At 37.3% G+C, this 25,060-nt stretch overlaps 1 protein-coding gene across 21 annotated transcripts in view; it reads left to right on the top strand.

The window, feature by feature from the left end:
- ZEB2 (zinc finger E-box binding homeobox 2) overlaps positions 1 to 25,060 on the top strand; it is a 135,301-nt gene that overhangs the window by 103,863 nt on the left and 6,378 nt on the right. For 19 of the 21 annotated variants that reach the window (XM_031651209.1, XM_031651218.1, XM_031651219.1 and 16 more), the window contains 5 exons: positions 10,850 to 11,038; positions 11,739 to 11,953; positions 14,566 to 14,674; positions 15,604 to 17,573; positions 19,271 to 19,451. In XM_031651209.1, the coding sequence (XP_031507069.1) occupies positions 10,850 to 11,038; positions 11,739 to 11,953; positions 14,566 to 14,674; positions 15,604 to 17,573; positions 19,271 to 19,451 (2,664 nt within the window). Of the gene's footprint in view, positions 1 to 10,849; positions 11,039 to 11,738; positions 11,954 to 14,565; positions 14,675 to 15,603; positions 17,574 to 19,270; positions 19,452 to 21,389; positions 21,479 to 25,060 lie in introns of those variants that run through there. The other 2 variants (XM_031651216.1, XM_031651217.1) reach the window with 2 other exon arrangements.

Raw genomic sequence — 25,060 nt, 5'->3', positions numbered from 1 at the left:
ATGTTTCACGGGAATGAGGAACTGAATGATATGGAAGGGGAGAAAGTAGAAATCAGAGAGTGAAATTTCACGGTTCTGGTTCTGGTTCTGGTTCTTGTCCCAGGAGCAAGTGTGGCCATCCATGTAGCTGGACTAGAGAAAGCCTAAGCACTATGAAGCCAGGTCGTGCATGGGCTACCTATTAAGTGATGAAGTTTCTCAGAATGCAATGGCATCCTGGGGGAAATGTAATCATGGGACAGGCGTCATTTTGTTTGCACTATACAGGCAATGTCCTAAAACATGATAGTGAAAATGTGTGACTTCCGACTTCAAAACATTACAGCTACAGAGTGGAAGCTATTTGAGGGTTAGAGGTTAGGTTTGCTCTTATCCATAATCCCTCTCAGAGGATTTATACAGCGTTTATACAGTGTTAATGGTTCATAACCAGGGTATTTGTTGAATTAATGAATAAATAAACAAATAAATGATGAGTGAGTTGATGAAACAGGAACATTGATTGGAAGCAGTAGCGTGAGTTAAGGAGTTTGTTGACCCTTCTTCTTTGTTCTGTGAGTCACAACAAATGAAAGCAGGAATGGCCGTTTGGGAAAGGTCTGTAAGGGATGGGTTATTATCAGGGGATGACACAGTTTCATTTAGTCTGAAGAAGTGGAACACATGTAGGAGGATATCATTAAGCATGGGGGAGAATAACAAGTAATATGTGAAATGGGAAAGCAAAATGAACCCAGAATAAAGTTCTTTTTTGGTTTCTATTCCAAAGTTAAGCTTGAGGCATTTCTTGTTTACCATAACTACAAAATATCTAATATCTGCTAACTAATAACTAATACTTGCTATTTTAACAGATGTCAAAATAATACCTAATAAAAATTCACCTTTGCAAGGTGCTATGGAAAGTTATTCTTTATTGAGTGCCTTTAGAAACTTGATTACAAATTAGAAACAGTCAAATTAGGAAATACAATCCTTAAATATTAAATGGAAATTTTAAATAAGCATCTTGAACAGAGAATTTGAAGAACTTTTTTTTTTTTTTTTGAGACGGAGTCTCGCTCTGTTGCCCAGGCTGGAGTGCAGTGGCGCGATTTCGGTTCACTGCAAGCTCGGCCTCCCGGGTTCACCCCATTCTCTTGCCTCAGCCTCCCGAGTAGCTGGGACTAGAGGTGCCCGCCACCACGCCTGGCTAATTTTTTTGTATTTTTAGTGGAGATGGGGTTTCACCGTGTTAGCCAGGATGGTCTCGATCTCCTGATCTCCTGATCTCCTGATCCACCCGCCTCGGCCTCCCAAAGTGCTAGGATTACAGGCGTGAGCCACCGCGCCCGGCCCCTGAAGAACTTTTATGTGTTCTTTTTGCTCCACTAGACCGAGCTCTGGATTACACAGTTAAAAAAAAAAAAAAAAAAAAAAGATGTAAGAATAAAACAAGTGTTTAGGATTCAGAGGAGTGGGGACATTAAAAAAAAAGAGAGAGAAAAAAAGTAAAAATTTTATACACATGCATACAAACACACACACAGACACACACTGAAGTGGGCATTTTAACTGACTTTCCGCCATATTAATTGTATGGTGTAATAATGTGGCTATTTAGAATTGCTTATAATGTCATTGTGATCGTTTCAGTATGTAGGGCCTGTTCAAATGGTATCAAGTCAGGCATGATGAAAAACTAAAAAGATGAGGTTCTCTCTTTTCTTCTCTCTCTCTCTCTCATGTTGAGTCATTATGGTGCAGTAGAAAGAGCAGTGGGTGAAGAGTCAGGATACATAAATCCTACATACAGCTCTTCCAGAAAGTACTTGTGCAACTTTGTATGAATCACTAACCTCACTGTACCTTAGTTGTAACATCTGTTAAATGAGGAAATTAGGCTAGAAATTTTGGACTCCACCCCACCCTGCCCTTTCTTCTAATGAAATTTTACTGGAAGCATGAAGAAAAAAAAAAATAGTGGACCACACTAGCTGTCATGGGATGGGAGGCTCTCGGGGGCGCTGCCTCACGATAACATACACAGGCCCAGCTTCCTGGGTCTGGGACCTGCACAGTCGCACAGGGCCCAGCACTGGTAAGAGCTGCTTGGTTGGCTCTGCAGTTGCTGTCTTGAAGTTCTTAACAATTTTTGAATGAAGGGCCCTACATTTTCATTTTACACTGGGCCCCACCAACCATGTAGCCAGTCCTGTTCATATCTCACAAAATACATGAGAAGAATAGGAGAGTATAAGCCTGGATGGGAAGTGGTGGGATCAGAGAGGCACTGCTTCAAGTATTGAATAGAAATGCCAGTTAAGTCTAAGTTTACAGGATCCTTCTTTGGGTATCTCCAGAGCAACTGAACCCCAAGTAAAGATCCAGATCTAGACTGAAAACCTTGCCTGACCAAGAAATACAGTGGTGCCAGGTGTAACTCCCCTAAACTGGTAATATTAGTATAAGGTTGGCAGCGTAGCCAGCAATTAAGCCTCTTTAACCATCAATTCTGCGCATCGCATCGTTAGCATAGGGGAAAGTTGGGGAAAGAATAAGAACATTTTTTTTACCTTCATTATCCTCTTGGTTTAATAACTCATAATTTCTCCTATTCCTCTTACATGGAGCTTAAATTAAAACTTTTAAATTAGTTAACTTTCTTATATGAGTAACAGAAGCGATACAAGTTTGATTATAACGTATTTCTCTGCAAGAGTTGAGTGGATATATAGTGTTAATCAATTGTACAAAATCAGTTTATCAGATAATTCAATTAGTACCTAAATACTTAACAAAGAGGGAATCATACTATTATAAAGCATGTCATACTCTTCTTGGTTTTATCTGTCACATTTTTATAGGTTGGAAGAGTTTTGTCCGCCAGTCAGACATCTGTCATGGAAGTCATTATTTTTTAATTTCTTAGTTAACTTCATACATTGAGTTTTTAAAAATAAGGTGGAGAAAGATAGGTTCAGAGGAGAGAAAAATAGAAGTAGTGCTTGGCAGGTGAGACGGGAGATGATTTTCAGACTATAATCAGTGAACACCGAGAAGAGCCTGTTCACTTCCTGGCTAATGAATGCTGTGGTTTTATTAGCTTTGTTTGCGATTAGGAGCAGCTATCTTCACTTCACAGCAAGTGTTCCCACAAGAAATAACTGATATTTCAAGCTTCTTGAGTGCCTACTTCATTCATTCAACAAATATTTAATAAGCACTGTTTTGCTTGTGATGTGTCTGGGGTTTCCAGGCACCTCCAAAATATTTTCTCTTAATCTGTATGTTTGATTTCCCCATCAGAAAGCTGTGTTGTTTTGAGTTTTTAATTGAAAAGAAGACAGATAAAATTCTCTAGGCCTAGCCAGTAAAGAAAAAGCAAATTGATTAAGGTAATTAATTAATTGAAATTATGGAATTCTGGAACTTTGAGGATACCCCGGCAAGCACACCCTGGCTCATTTTACAGTTGAGGAAATTGAAATTCAAAAACATGAACTAACTGAGCCAAAATGAGGAGTCCAAGGACGCTGAGCCTTGCCTAATCATTCAGTTATTGCATAATAACTGTGACCCAGGCACTGTGCTAGGTGCTGGTGACACAAAGCTGAATAACATATGGTTCATTCCTTTATCAGCTCACAGACACGTAAGAGAAAGATTACAATGGGATGTGATCAATTCAATGATTGAGACACACAGATGACATTCAGTAAGTGAAGAAGGAAATCTATGTGAACTCAGGCTGAGATAGTCAGGAAAGCTACCTAATAATAATAATATGGGACTGATTGTGCTTCTCTCCAAAATCATGTTATGAATGTCTCATTTAGCCATACAAGGCAGAGGACTGAATTTGTAGAGTTCTTAAATTGGACAAGGGTCAGAATTTCCTGAAAGACTTGTTAAAACACAGATTGCTGGTTCCATAGGTTTGGATGGGCCCCAATAATTTGCATTTCAAGCAAGCTCCCAGATAATACGGATGCCACTGACTTTTGAAAATCACTGACTGTCCCGAGCTTTCTTAGGTTTCACGTGTCTTTACATAAAACATAAGAAAAGAGCATTGAATTGCTGGGCAAAATCACCTTACTTCATCAACTCCTGTAAAATGTAATAAACTGGTCTGTCTTTTTGGTAATATACCAATTCCAAATGTTTCGGTTAGACAGTAATGTGAAAGACAAGTGCATATTGTCTATCTTGGGAATTTTTTTAAAAGTAATGGACTCTATCATTCTGTGCCAATACACAGCAATCAAAATTGTCTGAGTGTTAGCAGTTTCTACATCTTGATATTCAAAATTCCCTAATGTAAGATCTCCTGCTGTTTAGGGAGATATTTGATACTACAGACTACTACAGATTCCCATTCCTTGTCCACTCTTCACCTCGCTCTCGTGAAGCTCTCTTACATGAGAAACTCTCACTGGCATCAGAACATGTGTTCCCTGGAGAAAGCCATGTTCAGAGCAGGGGTGGAGGGAGCAGCCAAGATGCTGTACTAATTCCCAGGAAAAGCAGAAAACTTTTCTGTTGCTCTTGACGACCTGGCTTTATCCATGCCTCTGTACCAGTTGGAGGCTCTGTGAGGCCGCCCATGTAGCTGTATAATGAGAAAAAGATCATCCTCTTCCCTCACGGTTGTTTTTAGGTATCTAGTGCCAACATGTCTTTTGGAAGCCTTCTGCAAAAATGCATACATGCAGTTTTAATGATGAAGAGCTTACATTTATTAATTAGTCAACTTTTAAAAAAGCAGCCATGAGAATCTATAGACCTCAACAAATGTCGAATACGTGCTTCCTTAAACTAACAAACTCTATACAAATGACTATGTTCAAAATAATTTTCTGTGGTTTCTTCTCATCTGAGATGTCAACAAAAAGACTGTTTTTCAAAAAGATGATAAATACAGTTACCTAGATTTGTAATTGCTTCTTCAGGTCCCTTTGCCTTTCATAGTGAAGTGAGCAAAAGCCAGATTATATGATAAATACATAATTTACGTTACATACATTACATTACACTGGGGAAGCATGTGTGTGTGTATATATATGAGATGTCCTATTATACATATTTACATGTCTGTATATTGCAGAGTCACAACCATTGTGTGTATATATCTCCAAATGGGTGAATCACAGAAGTAGGAAAAAAAATTAACTACTCAAGTCCTAATTTCCAAGAACACTGGCACTAGTAGGCACTCAACAAACAGTTATTAAAAAAAGGTGATGGATAGATGATTCTACTCAGTTTTTTACATATACTTGCTGCAGGTCCTCTGTACCTTCCAAGATATTTTCTTTTGAAAAAGAATTATTTATTCATTTTGATGTTTACTTAAATGGCTTAACATAATATTCAATTTTTTTCAATTTTTTATGAAAATCAAAAGCATGCAGGACACTAAACCGGTGATAATAGAGCACCTGTCTTCCAATGTGAACACAGGCTTGTTACAAATAAAGAAAATAAATACCAAAGGGAAACAGAAAATGATAAAGAATAAGTACCCAGTCTATATTTCACTCCCTGTAAACACTCAGCAAGGCCCACTTTTAAGTATCTTTGAGAAAGTATTCTAAAGCAACTTGATTATGGGGGCTGACTAATTTGGGGACCAATATTTCTCTTTTATTTAGAGTTCTGCTAACATTGCTTGATTTTTAAGCAATAATTTTTAAAGCCAGTCTATATTGATATTTATTGTTATCTGTCTAAAAAATCAATATCTAACACAGACATAAAGATATTTATAAACGTGTCATTAATAAGCAATGTTAGTAAGAGTGACCAACATATTGCCAAGAGAACTGAGGCTTTCCTGACAAGAAGGGACCTGAAAATTCACCCTAACAATCAAACAATATTAAAATACACATGGTCATGAGGAAACATTTTTAATTAACATTCTTTTTTTTCTGTTTTTGAGATAGGGGTCTCACTCTGTCACTCAGGCTGGAGTGCAGTGGTGTGATCACAGCTCTCTGCAGCCTCGACCTCCCAAGCTCAAGCACTTCTGCTACCTCTGCCTCCCCAGTAGCAGGGACCACAGGCACGCACCACCATGCCTGGCTAGTTCTTTTACTTTCTATACAGACAAGATTTGTTGTCCAAGCTAGATATTCTTCTTTTTTTTTTTTTTTTTTTTTTTTTTTGATAAAGAAAAGGTTATCTAACCTTAGGGAAGGTTGAGAGATATTTGCAAGACATTAGGGTAAATTTTAGGACTATGCAAAATCTCTGGAGAAGGTATGGGAAGAAATTACTTGAGGCTTCTTGTGAATTTTTGTTATTGTTTGATCATAAATACCATGCAAATAGCCTTTGTCAGTGTGTTTTGGCAGTTCTTCCAAGGAGACCAGGGAGTGAAGAGGATTACCGAAAGAAGGAAAATGGGGTTGATTTTACACTAGAAAAATTCAGTGAAGAATTCTACAACCTTTCTGCTACTTTTCTACCTCATTCCTGTATCCAGTACACATTACTGCATAATCTTTGTAAAAACAAACATACAAACTTTCAGATACAATCAAAACTTCATTCTTCCCAACAATTCTGAGAGTAACCAAAATTGAATCCCATCATTTGTCCTAGTATTATTACTGTTAGGGTGACTGTAGTTTTAAGAGACTGAAACACAACATACCTTCAAGAAGAAAAGGAAGTTTCTTGGCTCACAGAATTTAAGGAAGGTGGTCAACAGAACCGCTGCAAGGTGCACCTCGGCCTCAGGAACGAGAAGAGCTAGAAATTAACTGTCAGAACATGCAATCTTGTCTGCTTTTTCTCTGTATGCCTGCTTTATTCTCTCTCTTCATAAATCTTCTTTTTCTAGATGGAAAATAACAATTCCTTCATTCTACATTTTATAGCTACAGTCACTTGGCAGAAAAAAAATTAAAAACTGCCTTGATGCTTTTTCTGGAACAAAGTCCTAAAATCATAAGGAAGGGATTTATTGGATTTAATTGGATCTATTGGCTACCCTGGACCAATCAACAAGTTGGCCTGGAGAAGAGAGGACTAAGATTGGCTCACCTGAGCAACAGAGATCAATTATGGCTAGGGGAGCAGGATCACGTGGTAACACAGCAGCTCCTTGGGTACCATAAGGCTTGGCAATCAGGAAATGGAGAACCATTCCTAGGACAAGGTGAATGTTGAAGTACTGGGCAGAAAAACTGTATATTACTAGCACCTATTGCACCTCAGGGAAAAACTACATTAGATCCATGCTGATGATACCTAGTTTCTGGGAGGTTCAACTCTAGCCCACTTAAGTGACCCTAGGTATATGAGATATATAAACAACAGCATATCTATACAGCATGAAGAAATATCCAGATGGAGCAAATGGATTTAAATGATTGAGTGCCATCTTCTTCATGAAACCCTTTTTGAATACTTATCTGAGCCCTATCAAACTCTTGCAAGTATTTATGACCACTATTACACAGTTTATCAAATAATTATTCTACAGTTGCCTGAATATTAGGTCTAAGTCCCTAGCTCAGCTGCAGGTATCTCATTTTATGCTTCCTTTTACTAAAAGACCTCTACACCAAGATTAGTGTTAAGGACATAATTTATTCCGCGTTCATCCCATAAATGATCCTTGAGAGCCTACTAATTTCTAGGCAATATACTCAATGCCCAGGATACAAAGATGATCAAAGATGGATCCTTAAAGAGAGCGCATGATTTGATGTCTTTTGTCCCCATCACACTTGACATAGAAATCTAGCATGGCCAAATTTGATCTAGCAATTGAATTGCCTCTCCAAGCAACAGTAGTGTATCTAGATGCAGTTTTGTTTGCCTATCCAGAAAAATCAGAATTTTCCTCCCTTTTAAGCCAAAAGGCTATTAATGCAAATCCAATTGAATTTGCATATGATTACATTTCTGATGGAAACATTCATATGCAAATGAAAATTCATGCAAAGATAGCCAGATCATTCAAATAGTTGCTGAAATATCAAGATAAAATTAGGATATTAAATGTACGTCCATCTATGTTTACTAGGTTACACTAAGGTCATCAAGTAGGACAGTATTCTCAGAAAACTTAAACCATGTCTTAACCCTTAACATAAACCACTGGCAACCCTCAAGTAGATGCGAATTCAGAAAGGAACTATTACATTACTTTCTGCTGTCATAGCACTGAAAAAGAAGTCAGTCACTGATAAAAGCAGTGAAGTTACTCAAAAGACATTCATCATGGCTTCACCATTTTGCCCCTTTTATCTTTTCTTCCTATCAAAAGTAAAAGGTAATTTTTTTTATAGATCTGATGTTATTTTGATGATCCAAAACAATGAGCAAATAGTTTATGCAAGTTGACAGTTTCTACATACTCCATAGGGCCTCAGTGATGCAAGTTAAATGACATCATCACAGTCACCACCAATAAGTATCCACTGGAAAGCATCCATGACATTGTGTGTACAGCAAGAGGAAAGTAATCTTATCTAAAGCCCATATTCTTTATTAAGTCCAGCTAATAACAGATTTAAGCAAAATTTCAAGGTATAAAATCTTAATCCATTACTGTACATTCCAAATCTATTTTTGAGGGAAATACAGTCTTGGAATAGACCGTTGTTCTTGTTAAACTTATTAGAAGTTACAGAGGAAAAAAAGAAAGGTTTGAGATCACAGCATTCAGGATTACTGGCGCTTAGTTTAGTGGTCCACAAAGTGTAATTCTCCCACTTCCTTTTATTTGGTCCCATGTATTTGTTTATAGTTTCAAGTCTTTTTAGAATTCTAGTGTTCTTTGCTTTGATGAATGTCACCTGCCATCCATCAAATTTGGAAAGTCTAAACCTGAGGGAGGGATCTTAGCATCTCCCAACTTGACAAACCAGATTCTTTCCCAAATGAATCTGAGGAATTTTATATCTTAGGTATTTCTCAAATCCAGCCACTTCCTTCATCTCCATCATCAATTCCTTAACAGTATCTTTTGCCTGGCCTAGGACAGGAACCTCCTAACTGGATTCGCAGGACCTACTTTTCTCTTCCTTCAATCCCTATCATACTATAGCCAAAGATGTCATCTAAAAATGCGAATAATCATAATTTCATCCAACCATCCTCTTTGCTTAATACTCTTCAATAGCTTCCTGCTTCTTTCATAGTAAAAACCCAAATCCTTAACAAGCTCTTACCTGCTGCATGGTCTGGCTCCCGCCTTACTCTCCACCCTTACATCGCGTGGTTCTCCTTTCACCCTCTGCACTCCAGCACTGTCCTTTTTTTTTTACATCCTGAGATGTCCCATGCTTGTTTCAGTCACCACATTGCACATGCTGCTCTTCTCCAGCTTCTACAGTTAGGTAACTTCATGCTTCTTCAGTTAAGACCTTCCTGATCTTCTAGCTGCCATCAGGCTCCTCTGTTACTTTTTTTATACCACCACATAACTTTCTTTCATAATACTTATCTGAGTTTGTAATGATGTGTTGACTTTGGAGATAGTATCAGTTGTATTATTCTCTCTCGTGACTTCCCAAAGGATGAGCCTAGATCTGTTTTTTGCTCACCAGAGCATGACATGATGTCTATCACACACTAGGCATTCAATAAATACTTGTTGAATTAATGGATGGTTCCACTTTCTATTCTCCTTATCAAAAATCCAAGTTCATAATGATGAAAGCTAAAAAAAAAAAAAAAAAAAAAAAAAATTGCCTGGCTTGCTTGCGCATCACCCTGCCACAGTTGCCAAGGAAAATTATTATGTCAAATACTGTAATATTGTTTATGGTAGAGAAGACAAGGTGAACAATCTAGTGGCACCAAGGTTAACTGCTTTCAAAAACTATGATAATAGGATTCCATGATTAATTGTACCAGCAAAGCACTTTTTTCATCTACTTAGAATAAAGAATAATATAACAGCTACTCTCTCCCAACTTTGTGTTATGCATAAAAATATTATTTAGGATATCTAAGTCACAACTTATTTCAGAAACACATCTAGAGGTTTCAAATATACAAAATCTTATGACACAAGTTGCTAAAATTGAGTTACAACTCTTATTCATTTCACAGGAATAGAGTCATAATTACAAAAGTTAAAGTCACATCAAAATCACACACCAGTTTCTTAACTCCCTCTGTTACTTTTTATTTTATTTCTATCAGTTGTGAGCTTAATTTTATTTTCAGCAGCTTTAAAATACTGAACTAAAGATTAAAATTATAGGGAAAGATAAAATGCCACATTCTGGTGATTTTTTTTTAACAAAGTTGCATTATTATCTGTCTAGGAATATCTTTCCGTTTTCATCTGTCTCAGATTGTGTAGTCCTGGCTGTCTGTGACATTCAGAGGGTGAAGGGTTAAAAGCTTATATTTAGCAACAGGATGTATCTGTGGTTAGGGACGTTCAGTCTAGTGGACAATGAAAAATTAAATATACCTTTCTTAAAAGAAAAGGAAATTTCAGATAGACTATTAAAATAACCTTAATTTTATATTATATTTAATGTTTATGGATCTTAGAATACAATTGTTGACATTTAAAAAAAATTTATGTAAAACATTTTAAATTTCTTTCATTCTTTGTAAGAATGTATACAGACTAATATTCCAGGAAGAAAAAAAATAAAATAAAATGTGCGTATTTAATTGAAGGAAAGTGCCCGCCCCCCCACTTCTTGCATATATTACAAGAATAAACATTCAGTCAATAACTGGTCATCTTCAACACTTCTTACAAATAAACTAGGTTTTGTAGTCTATTGCAAGTCAGTATTTCTCACTGACTAGGATGGAGATGGACTTGGGCTCCTAGGAAGAAGGCCCGGAAAAGACATTTCTTCTCCTTTTATGCTTTCAGTGAAGAATGCAAATTGCACATCAGATTTTGAGGAATACTTTGCCAAAAGAAAACTGGAGGAACGCGATGGTCATGCAGTCAGCATCGAGGAGTACCTTCAGCGCAGTGACACAGCCATTATTTACCCAGAAGCCCCTGAGGAGCTGTCTCGCCTTGGCACGCCAGAGGCCAATGGGCAAGAAGAAAATGGTGAGGCTGTAAATCATTTTTAGCCACTACACTGACCTCTGCAGCTGTTACAATTACAAATGCACTACATGCCTGGGTGTTTACCTTAAAATTTGAAGAACAGCTGCAGAGGCATGGAATTTCATGAGCAAAGATTAGAACTGTAATTTTAGGGTATTGTGAAATTTTTTTGTCAGCAAATTTGTGTCATTTGTACATCCAATAAAGAACAAGAACAATTAGAGCCCATTTCTAAGAGATAAAAATATCTAAATGTATTCCTATCTTTCTGAAATATTTTACTTTTGAGGAAAAAAAAAAGTTCAGACCGACCCTCCCTCACCTTTTGTTCTTCTCCACGACCGACACCTGAAACGCCCCTTTATGCTGTGAGTTCCTGAGTAATCTGTGGCTACAGGTTTCATAGGAACTGTCAGTCACCTAAAGAGAATTTCCTCATTTATCAGCTGTTTAAGTGCCCCCCCCCCAAAAAAAGCTGAAGTAATTAATTAATTTTCGAGCGCAGTGTGAGCTGATTCCTACAAGCCTGCCCTGGGTGTGCGAGGGGACTGGTGTGCGAGGGGCCGGGCGCAATGATGGCACTCTGTGGAGCAGATTGCAGTGATTCCTGTCATACCATCCTGGGCAGTCAGCCCATTAGCTGCCATTGATTTACTGACCTTTTGGCCTGCTTCTCTCTCTCTCTGTCTCTCGGCTACAGACCTGCCACCTGGAACTCCAGATGCTTTTGCCCAACTGCTGACCTGCCCCTACTGCGACCGGGGCTACAAGCGCTTGACATCACTGAAGGAGCACATCAAGTACCGCCACGAGAAGAATGAAGAGAACTTTTCCTGCCCTCTCTGTAGCTACACGTTTGCCTACCGCACCCAGCTCGAGCGGCATATGGTGACGCACAAGCCAGGGACAGATCAGGTGGGGGGATGGTTTTAAGTGATTTCTTTCTATAATAACCCCTTAGAGAAACGATATTGCTTTGATTGGCAATCATTATTAATTTTTCATGGCATTTTGAAGATGCAGATCTTTTAATGGTAATAGCTTTAATTGAGGTCTAAATGATTTTTTGATGGTCTCTTCTAATATGATTTAATAGTCTTATGTTCACGATCGAATGAGTGTGTTAATTTCTAATTTAGAAATTTTATTTGCACTTTAACTTGACTTTAGTTTCATTTTTATGTTCCACAAAAAGTGAATGAAATTGTAGCATTTTAATTATACATTATTAAACATCTCAGCAATTTTAATTCCATTTTTCACCTCGTTTTACTTAGAAATTTTCTTTTCATATAGGATCTAAGTCATAGTAAAAGAAGTGCGTATTTCTTTCATTTTTCATATAACACCTTCAATTACTTAGAGTATTTTTATAAGCTGCTACTAGTTTATGAAATCTAATTAAGTGTTTTAAGGAAAATCAAAAAGACATATATTATCTGTGTGTATATATATGTAATAAATGGGATTAGTACTAAAACATTGGATGCACATTAAAAAGATCCCTTCTTAATATACATATGTGTAGCTAGTTGTTAGAATTACTCCCCCTCTTTTTGCTTACTTGTCTCAAAAATAAAAACTCTGTCTTCAACAGTTAAGTATAGCTTCTTAAATCTTTAAAACAACTGAATAGGATTGATTCACAGTGTTCCTTAAATGTTACAGCAAAACTCCTCTGTCCCCCTGGGAGGATTGACTCTGCAAATTGATATTATGATATGTTTGCATGGACAGAAGTGGTGTGCCTTAAGTCACAATAACTGGCCCTACAGATCCGGAATCATTTAATTTAAGTCTTGACACCATGTCTGTTTTTAAAATTATTGAACATGATATTGTATTCAAAATTCTTAGTTTTTCCTTATAACCTTCATTTTCTTTGAATAAGGAAAGTGAGAATAAGCAAACACAGTCAATAATGGTGATAATACTAGATTATGGAATTTTACTATTTTAGGAGAACAGCTCATATAAATTATTCCATTTATGTCTGATTGGGCTTGTCACCTGAATACTTTTCAAAGATGAGTTATAAAAAATATTCTTGCATGGTTGCACTTATGTAACAGTTTATCTCCCCTTGCTTATATGCACAAAAACTCTAGGAAAAAAAAAAGTGCCTAGATATTTATCTAGCATAACCGCTTTAAATTTCACATGCAGAAGTGTGATTGTGTTGGCGCATTATGAATGGTAGCTTTGGTGTTGAAAAGTCCCCTCATTTGCTCATGGCATTTACAATTAGTAAATTAAAATGATTGTATCATATTAACAGTGGCACAACTAAAGTTTATAGTAGTCCTCTGAGGGCTGTGGGGGGAGACAAAGCAGCTGTTGCTGTTTGTTTATGCAACTCAGCAACATATGAGCGCTGGTCCCTCAATGGCGCTCGGCGGGCTGGGCTCTGCTTGATCTTTGAAGGTTGCTGCTGTTTGAACAAACCTCCCTGTGTCCCATGTAACACCATCTGTCTCACTAGGAATGTGGGAAGATTCAGCACACCCTAGCAGTTGTCATACCGTTTCTGTGCTGTCTTTTTGCAAAAGGCTTTTGTGTCATTGCTGCTAGAAAAAGGCTGACCTCCTACCTTGAGCATCCAGAGTGGATGACTGCATTTTTTTTTCCAGAATTCTAAGTCACACTGCTTTTTTCCCCTTGTTCAAAAAGGTCAGCTGTGTTTGATTATATCTTTGCTGCTTTTAACTTGTCTTTTCAGCAAACTTTTTTTTCCTTTTTTGTCCCTACTCCCTTGCACACTACTAAAAAGGAAAATGAAAAGTCGTTGAAGTCTTTCCTACTGGCCTGTGATAAAACTGCTCAAGCAGCTATAACCCAAGATGTTGTCTCTTACATTTGATAATGAATCAAATCTGATATGCGACACCTCAGGAAAAACTAGGCTTCTATTTGCTACTAGCACAATGAATAGGATATTTAAACATGCTCATCATGTAATGAAATATTTATAGTCAAGGTTTTTTTGTTTGTGTGTTTTTGGTTTGGGATTGGGTTTTTTTTTTCTTTTTTACATTTTAGATTGCTTCAGTATAAGATATACTTTTATGCTGATACAAAAAAATTGATAGCATTTGTTGTGTGGGGGGTGGTTTTTTTGAGACTATTCAGAATTTTCAGGAAAATATTTTTTTCTTGACAGAATTGTGACATTCTAGCAGAGAATGTTCATATTTTAGAATTTGTAGTAAACACAAAAAACAACAAATATATTTACAGTTATACTTCCTCGTCCCCGAAGGTTCAAAGAATCATTTTGGAAAAGACACTACAGAAATAATTCTAAAACGAGTGTTGGATGCGCATGTGAAAGCACTTTTTTTTATTTGTTCCAATTTTATTACCAACATTATCGCTTTTATTGCAACTCTGAAAGACTGAGCAGATAAATAAGCATGCACTCAAACCTTTTGGCCTGTCTGAAAAATAGACGCCTTTTAAAAATATTCATAACAAATTTTCTTTGTTCCTCCTGCACAAAACTGATGTCAGTCTTTCCCCTTTTATAGCACCAAATGCTAACCCAAGGAGCAGGTAATCGCAAGTTCAAATGCACAGAGTGCGGCAAGGCCTTCAAATATAAACACCATCTGAAAGAACACCTGCGAATTCACAGTGGTGAGTAGCAGAGGTGCTGGAGCTCACATTTGCATTTTACTTAATTAGGGGAGTTTTAAAAGATTGTTTAAAATTTACACAGTCCTATTTGTAGCTTTTTGGAACTATCCATTTATTTCATCAACTCTGTGTGCCTGATTTGTCTTCATGAGACTTAGGGTACCACCAGTAGCACTGTCTTATAAAAAGAAGCAGAATGCTTACACATCTTAAAAATTACAAATGCTTTGATTTATTACAAATCTAGAGGCTCCTTTTTGTCCTTTTAAAACTGCTTCTCCAGAATAAATATTCTTGACCTGAGGAAAGTCAACTGGCAAATTCTGAAGGATATTAATTTTTGAGACCTCACCATGAAAAACAAGGGTGAAGAATTTTGGATAAGAGCTATGTATGATAAATATTCCCTGATTCCTGAGGGCCGTGGATCACAGAGCAGAATCCTACCACTGAGATTTCCTCTTTATAACCAGTTTGATAGCTCTGCCAAGCATTTTATTATCAAATTGGATGCTATTCAAAGGACTGGTTGGATTGGTAGAATCAATGGAATCTCCACAAAGTTGATTAAGGCCATGGCTACACTTCCCTTTAAATACCGTGACATCTTTATTGTGCTATTGACCACACATTAATCTGACACTCTGTTTAAATATGAGGCTGCCGATGGCAAGACAAGATTTGGGATCTCAGCCGAAAAAGTCGTAGATAGCCCTTACCTTCCACTGTGAACATCTTGGATTATGTCCTCCCAGGGTAGATAAAGCCCAGAAACAGTTATGGTTACATAATTCTAATCTAAGTACCTAGAATGTAGAGGTACCCCATTGTGTTCCTTTCATTTGGTTTCACAGATTCTTGTCTTGGTAGACAACTGCAATTGTTACCTAATCAAGGAAATGTAACGTTAATTTTAATTATCATTTTAGGTGAAAAACCTTACGAGTGCCCAAACTGCAAGAAACGTTTCTCCCATTCTGGTTCCTACAGTTCGCACATCAGCAGCAAGAAATGTATTGGTTTAATCTCTGTAAATGGCCGAATGAGAAACAATATCAAGACGGGTTCTTCCCCTAATTCTGTTTCTTCTTCTCCTACTAATTCAGCCATTACCCAGTTAAGAAACAAGTTGGAGAATGGAAAACCACTTAGTATGTCTGAACAGACAGGCTTACTTAAAATTAAAACAGAACCACTAGACTTCAATGACTATAAAGTTCTTATGGCTACACACGGGTTTAGTGGCACTAGTCCCTTTATGAATGGTGGGCTTGGAGCCACCAGCCCTTTAGGAGTTCATCCATCTGCTCAGAGTCCAATGCAGCACTTAGGTGTAGGGATGGAAGCCCCTTTACTTGGATTTCCCACCATGAATAGTAATTTAAGTGAGGTACAAAAGGTTCTACAGATTGTGGACAATACTGTTTCCAGGCAAAAAATGGACTGCAAGGCTGAAGAAATTTCAAAGTTGAAAGGTTATCACATGAAGGATCCATGCTCTCAACCTGAGGAACAAGGAGTTACTTCTCCTAATATTCCGCCTGTCGGTCTTCCGGTAGTGAGTCATAATGGTGCCACTAAAAGTATTATTGACTATACGTTAGAAAAAGTCAATGAAGCCAAAGCTTGCCTCCAGAGCTTGACGACTGACTCAAGGAGACAGATCAGTAATATAAAGAAAGAGAAGCTACGTACTTTAATAGATTTGGTCACCGATGACAAAATGATTGAGAACCACAACATATCCACTCCATTTTCATGCCAGTTCTGTAAAGAAAGTTTTCCTGGCCCCATCCCTTTGCATCAGCATGAACGTTACCTTTGTAAGATGAATGAAGAGATCAAGGCGGTCCTGCAGCCTCATGAAAACATAGTCCCCAACAAAGCCGGAGTTTTTGTTGATAATAAAGCCCTCCTCTTGTCATCTGTACTTTCTGAGAAAGGAATGACAAGCCCCATCAACCCATACAAGGACCACATGTCTGTACTCAAAGCATACTATGCTATGAACATGGAGCCCAACTCCGATGAACTGCTGAAAATTTCCATTGCTGTGGGCCTTCCTCAGGAATTTGTGAAGGAATGGTTTGAGCAACGGAAAGTGTACCAGTACTCAAATTCCAGGTCCCCATCCCTGGAAAGAAGCTCCAAGCCGTTAGCTCCCAACAGTAACCCTCCCACAAAAGACTCTTTATTACCCAGGTCTCCCGTAAAACCTATGGACTCCATAACATCACCATCTATAGCAGAACTCCACAACAGTGTTACGAATTGTGATCCTCCTCTCAGGCTAACCAAACCTTCCCATTTTACCAATATTAAACCAGTTGAAAAATTGGACCACTCCAGGAGTAATACTCCTTCTCCCTTAAATCTTTCCTCCACATCTTCTAAAAACTCCCACAGTAGTTCATACACTCCAAACAGCTTCTCTTCTGAGGAGCTCCAGGCTGAGCCTTTAGACTTGTCATTACCAAAACAAATGAAAGAACCCAAAAGTATTATAGCCACAAAGAACAAAACAAAAGCTAGTAGCATCAGTTTAGACCATAATAGTGTTTCTTCCTCATCTGAAAACTCAGATGAGCCTCTGAACTTGACTTTTATCAAGAAGGAATTTTCAAATTCAAATAATCTGGACAACAAAAGCACTAACCCAGTGTTCGGCATGAACCCATTTAGTGCCAAACCTTTATACACAGCTCTTCCACCTCAAAGCGCATTTCCCCCTGCTACTTTCATGCCACCAGTCCAGACCAGTATTCCTGGGCTACGACCATACCCAGGACTGGATCAGATGAGCTTCCTACCACATATGGCCTACACCTACCCAACTGGAGCAGCTACTTTTGCTGATATGCAGCAAAGGAGAAAGTACCAGCGGAAACAAGGATTTCAGGTAAAGAGACAAATGCTTTTTCTGCTCTGAAGAAAAGAGATGGTAATTATACTGATTATGGGCATGTAGGAAAAAAAATCTTAGTGAAAAAAACTCAGCAGATACGGAAGAGTTTGCTTTAACATGAACCTAAAACCGTCAGTGAGCTAGAAAAATGGATGAAACAGTGAATCACTGTACTCTAAGCACATTTGCTTTAAAAACAAAAGGGATAAAGAAGAAATTAATATTTATTTTGAAATTGATTTAGATGGACTCATCTGCTTTTAGAATTACACATTGGTGACAGTATTTGGTAGGACTTACCTAGGTGCTAGAAGTTAAAGTTTATAACTGTCACGTGCTTTTAAAGATGTGCACAGGACAGGTGTGATGACTCATGCCTGTAATCCCAGCACTTTCAGAGGCCAACGAGGGTGGATCACTTGAGGTCAGGAGTTTGAGACCAACCTCGCCCACATGGTAAAACACCGTCTGTCCTAAAAATATAAAAATCAGCTGGGTGTAGTGGTGGATGCCTGTAATCCTAGCTACTTGGGAGGCTGAAGCAGAAGAATGACTGGAACCCAGGAGGCTAAGGTTGCGTTGAGCAGAGATCGTGCCACAGCACTCCAGCCTGAGAGACAGAGCAAGACTCTATCTCAAATAAATAAATAAATAAATAAATGTAAAGATGTGCACAACTTGCAATAATACATATACACATTTTAATAGATACTTTTGTTTTACACAGAATGGTTTATTTTGAAGAGTATTTTTTTAAATGTCTTCCATATTTCACATGACCTCTTACCAAATCTTCAAAGTAGTTAATAATTATGCTTTATCAAATAGGAAAGCAGGTATATTTTAACATTATGCAGCATATAATCTTTGTTTGCAAAATAGGAGCATAAGTAGCCGTCCACCTCTGTAACAGCTGTTCCAGTATTCCAATTTACAGTACATCTGCCCTCTTTGTAAATGTATTTAAGCCTATTTAATCTTCTCTAATATTAATTAGTGCAAACATAGTCTAAGAAAACTGAACTGTGGGCTAGCAAATGGAAATGTATGTTATCATGCACGTTTGCACTCCTTTGGATCAAGACAAAATAAATATCAAGAAATTTAATAATTTACTGATCCACATTCATTATTGTTCAATGCTGAAGGCTGTTTTAACATAGAACATTGATAAAAAGTGTTATTAATATTCCCTATTTCAAATTAGAAAATTAAATATAAAAATATAGCTTGAGGCCTTTAGTTGGTAGACATACATTTAAATAGATTGCATAATAATAACATTTTGTACCTAAATATAAAATTCAATTAAAATCGGGTTTCTACAGCTACAGATCATTTCTAGAGTTAAGCACACTGGAAAATACACAAATTTCAATGTTAAATTTTCATTTACGGGTATTTCTAGGTATAAAGCAAATGAAGGATTTTAGAAAAATTTGTTTCTCTCACCTTCAGAGTTGACCATTTTCTGTCCTTGAAAAACAAAGAGCTCTACCTTCCAGAGCAGAGAAGTTTATATTTTTGTTGCAGTGTGAGACCTCATATATTGTTCATGGAAAAGGAAATTGTTTAACTAGATCGATTAGTAGCAGGCACTTTTGACGTTCTCCGAATGTCAGCCTATACAAAGTTGTTTGGTGTGAGCGCAAAGAGAAGTCACTGTATTGAACTGTGTGATTCTATCGCAGGGAGAATTGCTTGATGGAGCACAAGACTACATGTCAGGCCTAGATGACATGACAGACTCCGACTCCTGTCTGTCTCGCAAGAAGATCAAGAAGACAGAGAGTGGCATGTATGCATGTGACTTATGTGACAAGACATTCCAGAAAAGCAGTTCCCTTCTGCGACATAAATACGAACACACAGGTATGAGTGACTTTGCCTAGCTGATTAGAGCTTCCCGGCCTGCTGTACATTTCATAATATTTAATGAGCACACTTGTGCAACATAAGATGTAACATATGCTGATACCTTCAACAAGGAAGAAATAATGCTTTTGCCGAGCTCGGGAGGACTTTTTTGTTGCCTGTTTATTGGATCATTCATGTATTTATGAGTGTGCTTGTCTTAATATCTTTCCAGTTATTCTGTAAACCAAATTTGGAAATCATGTCAAAGGGACAGTCAGATGGCCAAGGCAATGAAATGGCTCGACACAGTCAGTTATTGAAAATATCTTCAAATTCTTAAGTTTCAAAGCTTAAGATGAACCTAGATATGTAAAAATCTAATAAGAAATTCAGACAGTAATACATTAGTTTCATCATCCAAAACACCAAGAAGGCCATAATTTAGGGGTAATTTTGTTTGGTTTTTTTTTTTAATTAGCCACATTTTGAAAGAACTAAAAGCATTAGTGTCATAAAAGAAAAGTAATAGATCAGATGAGCTACTTGAAACCACCTATATTTGGAAGACTGAAATCAAACTTTCTAAATTTTAATTAGTATATTTCCAAGTCATGCATTACTAATTAGCAGCAATTACAAAGAGTTGACAAGAAAACAACCTAATTCTTCACTATGAGTAGAGAGATAGTGGGTTAATTTTTGACAAGAAAGATGAAGTACCATAATGTCATTTAATATTACTTCCCACAACCCAAGATCTGCAGCTCTGTGGTCGAGCTCCACTTGTGTTTCCTCCCCGGCTCCATCCCTACCTCCCTGAACAACAGGGTAGCTGAACCTCATCCCTGCGTCTAGCCCATCTCCAACTCTTCTCCACTAGAAATTTGACATGCTCTATTAGCCCTGGATTGGGGTAAAAAAAGTGTAGGATCTCAATCAAAATATTGGCAAGAGGAAACGAAAAAAATAGGGGAGTATAGGAAAACAACTCATTCTAAACCAGGAAGCCTAGTGTCAAACATTTCAATATAGAGGAAAAAAATTAACCGAACACTTTGGGGGGAAAAGCTTTTTTGGGGAAAAGTGATGAAGAGGCACAGAAGAAAAAGAAAGAAGACAGAAAAGGGAATGTGAGCCAGGTGCAGCAGCTCACGCCTGTAATCCCAGCACTTTGAGAGACCAAGGCAGGAAGACTGCTTGAGCCCAAGAGTTTGAGACCAGCCTGCGCAACATAGCGACACCTTGAGTCTACAAACTATTTTTTAAAAATTAGCTGGATGTGGTGGCTCAAGCCTATAGTCCCAGTTACTTGGGAGGCTGAGGTAGGAGGATGGCTTGAGCCCAAGAGGTGGAGGCTGCAGTGAGCCGTGATTGTGCCACTGCACTCCAGCCTGAGCAACAGAGTGAGACTCTATCTCAAAAAAAAAAAAAAAAAAAAAAAAAGGCGAAGGGAAAGTGAATACTTCCTGTCATATTTTGATTGCCTAGACACATGGCACTCTTTCCTGTCACTGAAAACTGTCTTTGGGAAGTACTTGTACTCATCATTGGCCATTATTCCTCACTGGGCACGTGCTGGAGGCAGCGCAAGTGACCAGCATCAGCCTGAGAGTGTGGGGAGGGTTTTGTGAAAAGAACGAGGTTGATAAATAAGAGGGCTCTTACTCCAACCAATGCAGTTTTCTTTTTCTTTAGCTGTCTGATATTCATTGTTATTATTTTAAAAGTTTAATGATACCTTAAAGACAACCCAATCTAAATCCAAACAGTTTTTATACTTGTGTTATATAATTCAATGTTTGAAATATCAAAATTTTCTTTTAGCATAGATATTTTCTTTAGTACTAAGTGCTACTTAAGCATTTACAAAGTAAAGATATTTTCATACCTAAATTTTACTTTAATTTTAATATTTTAATCAACCTCACATATATTTTGTATTCCATTATTCAGCTACAATAGGCACATCATTGAAGGCATCTTTCCCTCTCTGCTTGGTTTTATTATATGACCATATGCAAACTCTATGATTTACTACACGGTGAGTGTACAACTTTTATTTTAGTGAGGGCTATCATACACATTGACATCCAGTCAATATATTTACTTCTTATAAATTAGAGAATTTTAACTTTCATAGGTCTGTAGATAGTTGAGAAGCCCAAAAGTTGACAAACACAAATATGCATAATTTATTTGAAAAATAAACTTCAGGCCTGATGTGGTGACTCATGCCAGTAATCCCAGCACTTTTGGAGGCAGAGGCAGGTGGATCACCTGAGAGCAGGAGTTCGAGACCAGCCTGACCAACATGGAGAAACTAAAATACGAAAAATACAAAATTAGCTGGGTGTGGTGGCACATGCCTGTAATCCCAGCTACTCGGGAGGCTGAGGCAGGAGAATCGCTTGAACCCAGAAGGTGGAGTTTGCAGTGAGCCAAGATAACGCCACTATACTCCAACTTGGCCAACAGTGTGAGACTCTGTCTCAATAAATAAATAAATAAATAAATAAATAACTTTATTTTTTAAAGTAAAAATAAAATATTCTGCTCCTTCAAGATGTGAGAGCTGCTGCCTGGACACATTGCCTAGCAACAAGATGCTAATCATTCAATGGTTTCTCTAAACTTGTGATTCATTATCTTCCTGTTGGCTTTCCAACTTGTCAAGTTTCCAGCGTGTTAACTTTTTGGTCACTTGACCAAACATCTCATGACATTACTACTGTCAGTGTATTAGGTTCTATTCAAATCAAGTTCTTCATGAATTTTCTATCGATGTGATATATGTGGAAATTTAGTCCATGTTCCTATCCCAGTTGAACATGTGGGATAGTTCCTATCCCACTAGCCTTTCATTTGTTTACATTAAGCACTAGTAATATTTTGAGAATGCAGTAAGATGAAAATTTTAAGTGATAATTGTCTTGGGACTGATTGATTCTAAGGTTGGGAAATAAAATTGAATCATCATTTCATTATGCATTGATTATGAATGTGTCCTTGGTAAAGTGTGTTTGTGATATCTGTCTACAATTTTACGTATAAAATCGTTTAACTTAAGAAGGAAATCATGAGCTACTTATTCTTGGGACCCAGTGCTTTTTTTTGCCTCAATTTATTTCCTAGGCAGATACCAAAGTCATCATGCTTCATTTTTCTTACCAATGGCTTATTGCTTGCTTGCTTTTCCTGGGACCTGGGACCAGGACAGAGGAGGGAAACACTATATAGATGTTGACTTCAACAGAATTAATTGTCACAAACAAGGACTGTGAAATTAAAAACTCTGAAACTCCTGTTAGGCACTGTCAAGAACTCATTTGTATTCTACTAAAATTTAAATCTGACCTTTATTGAGTGCTTTTTCTGTTGAGACGTCATGGTAGGTGCTTTCTAAACCCACCTTATTTAGAAAAGTAATACAAATGTTTCTACTTTTGAGTAGATAAGTCTGAGTTTTAAATAAATTTACCAGTCAATTTTGTTTCTCAGTTATATGGTAATTTTTTTCATACCACAAACCTTTCATTTATTATTAAGTTCAGTTATCATTCTAGCTGTCAGGTGAATCACAAATCTAGATAGAGAAAATATTTACCTTAAGAAAGTTTGATTCACTCAGTATCAATTTGGATGTTCTGAATCTTGATCATGTGGAAACTTAATTCTAGGACATCTTGATTTGAATCAGGTAAACCAACAAAACAAGTTAAAAAGAGATGAATGTCCAAGTCAGTTACTATTTAAATTGAATTTATTAAATACTTACCACTGAAACTTCTGGAGATCAGTAGACTATTTAGTATAAGGTATATGTCAAAACTCTCACCTGCTCCCAGATTCTATCCTTTGTTTGATATCATAACCGAACATTTTATTTTTTCAGATTGTCAATTCATATTGCAGGATTAATATATGCCTATTATAAGCATACTGTTTCTTATCAAATGAGTTCTCTGAAAATTGAATGCCTATAATCAAGGCGTATCTCTAAGACAGACTGCAGTTTAGTGGGCATGCCCGAAGCATTGCTAACAGGCCTGGAAACCTGTAACAGAGAATGCTTGCTCTCTCTCTGGACACTGCTCTGTGTTTTGTTGCTTTGGAAAAGAAAGCCATATCAACTGTAATGTTCATTCAAAATTATTCATACAGTCTCTCCCAGAAGTCAGCTAAGTAGTTGACCTTTTTGTGTTCCTGAGCTGATGAGACGTTAGTATCCAAAAGAGGTTGTAGGACAGTTTGCCCATGCACGCTGTAGCAACTAGAGCATCAAGAAAATTTTCATCTACAATTTCTCTTCTCTCTATTCAGATTTACTACTTCCATGTACTCTGCTCCTGCTGCATGCGTCCTGCTTAGAACTTGAGAAATTATTGAACATGTATTAATGAATAAGAATAAAATGATCTAACATTACCTGAGTGCCTACTATGTGCAATCCTTGTGCTAAACGCTTTATATAAGTTGTCTTCCTTATTCTTTATGCCCAGTCTGGGAGTTAGGTCCCCAAATGATCTTCCCTTTACCTACTGATCCTGAGAGAAGTTAACATGCCTGAGAATGCACAGCCTGTCATAAACGATGGATGTGAACCCAGATAACCAGATTCATTTAACACTGCACCATCCTGCCCCTATGGATGAACTGCTGCGACTAGAAATATCTTATCCTTTCTCCTGATAGCTTCCTTTCCTTTAAGGTCCAAGTCCACACAAGAGAGACCAAATTCATAACATAATGACATGAAGTTTCCTGGGAGACAAAACCTCTTGTCTTTTTCCCAAATACACTTCTGCTTCCTCTTAAATCAACTTCCCACCACGGTGTCTTTCCAAATTGAAAAGCATGCTATGTTTGCAGACTCTTGGCACTCCATTGGGATTCTCTGTTATCCAGTTTACCTCATTCAAAACATCTTTTCCAAAAGTTAAGGAATAGTTCTTGTGTGGTTTGAATTATACTTGCTTTCTTCAGAGTATGAGCTACCTTGAAGTAGGTTATTAGAATTGTCTTTATTTCCAGTATAAATGGTAGTCACCAACAAATATCTTTCTGATTTCCACTCTTTCAAGTTAAATAACTTCTTTCTACTCTAATATTGTACCTTACTACATTTATCATCACTAAATTTCTAGTGGACATTCCAGTTAAATAAAGACCATTAATGAAATAACATATAGCAGTCTACAGCATTTTTCTGAATAGTGGCATGCCCTGGAGGCATTCAATAACATTATCTAAAAATATATAATTACTGATTGAGATTTTTATATCACCATATAACTGAATACCTAAAGTGTGTAGAATGGGTTCCTAAACTTATAACATGACACTTAGCAAACGAAAATGCGGTTGGATCTGTTGGGTTTTAATTTAATTTGCTGAAATGCAAGTTTGTATTAGGAAATAAAGGACACAAGTTCATATATGTCACAGTGATCCATGGCACTCTACATGACACATTTCTGACTAACTCTGGAGCATCAGGCTGATGATTTTTTTTTTTTTTTGTCAGTTCTATTTTGGAAATAAACTTTTAAGTATGGCAGCTATGGAAGGTGTTGAAGGCATTCCAGTGCTATTTGTGGCCTGGAATCAACCAGATGTGTTTAGGC

This window comes from Papio anubis, chromosome 10 (genome assembly GCF_008728515.1).
Source record: "Papio anubis isolate 15944 chromosome 10, Panubis1.0, whole genome shotgun sequence".
NCBI lineage: Eukaryota > Metazoa > Chordata > Mammalia > Primates > Cercopithecidae > Papio > Papio anubis.
This window is presented reverse-complemented; position numbering and strand designations above follow the sequence as displayed.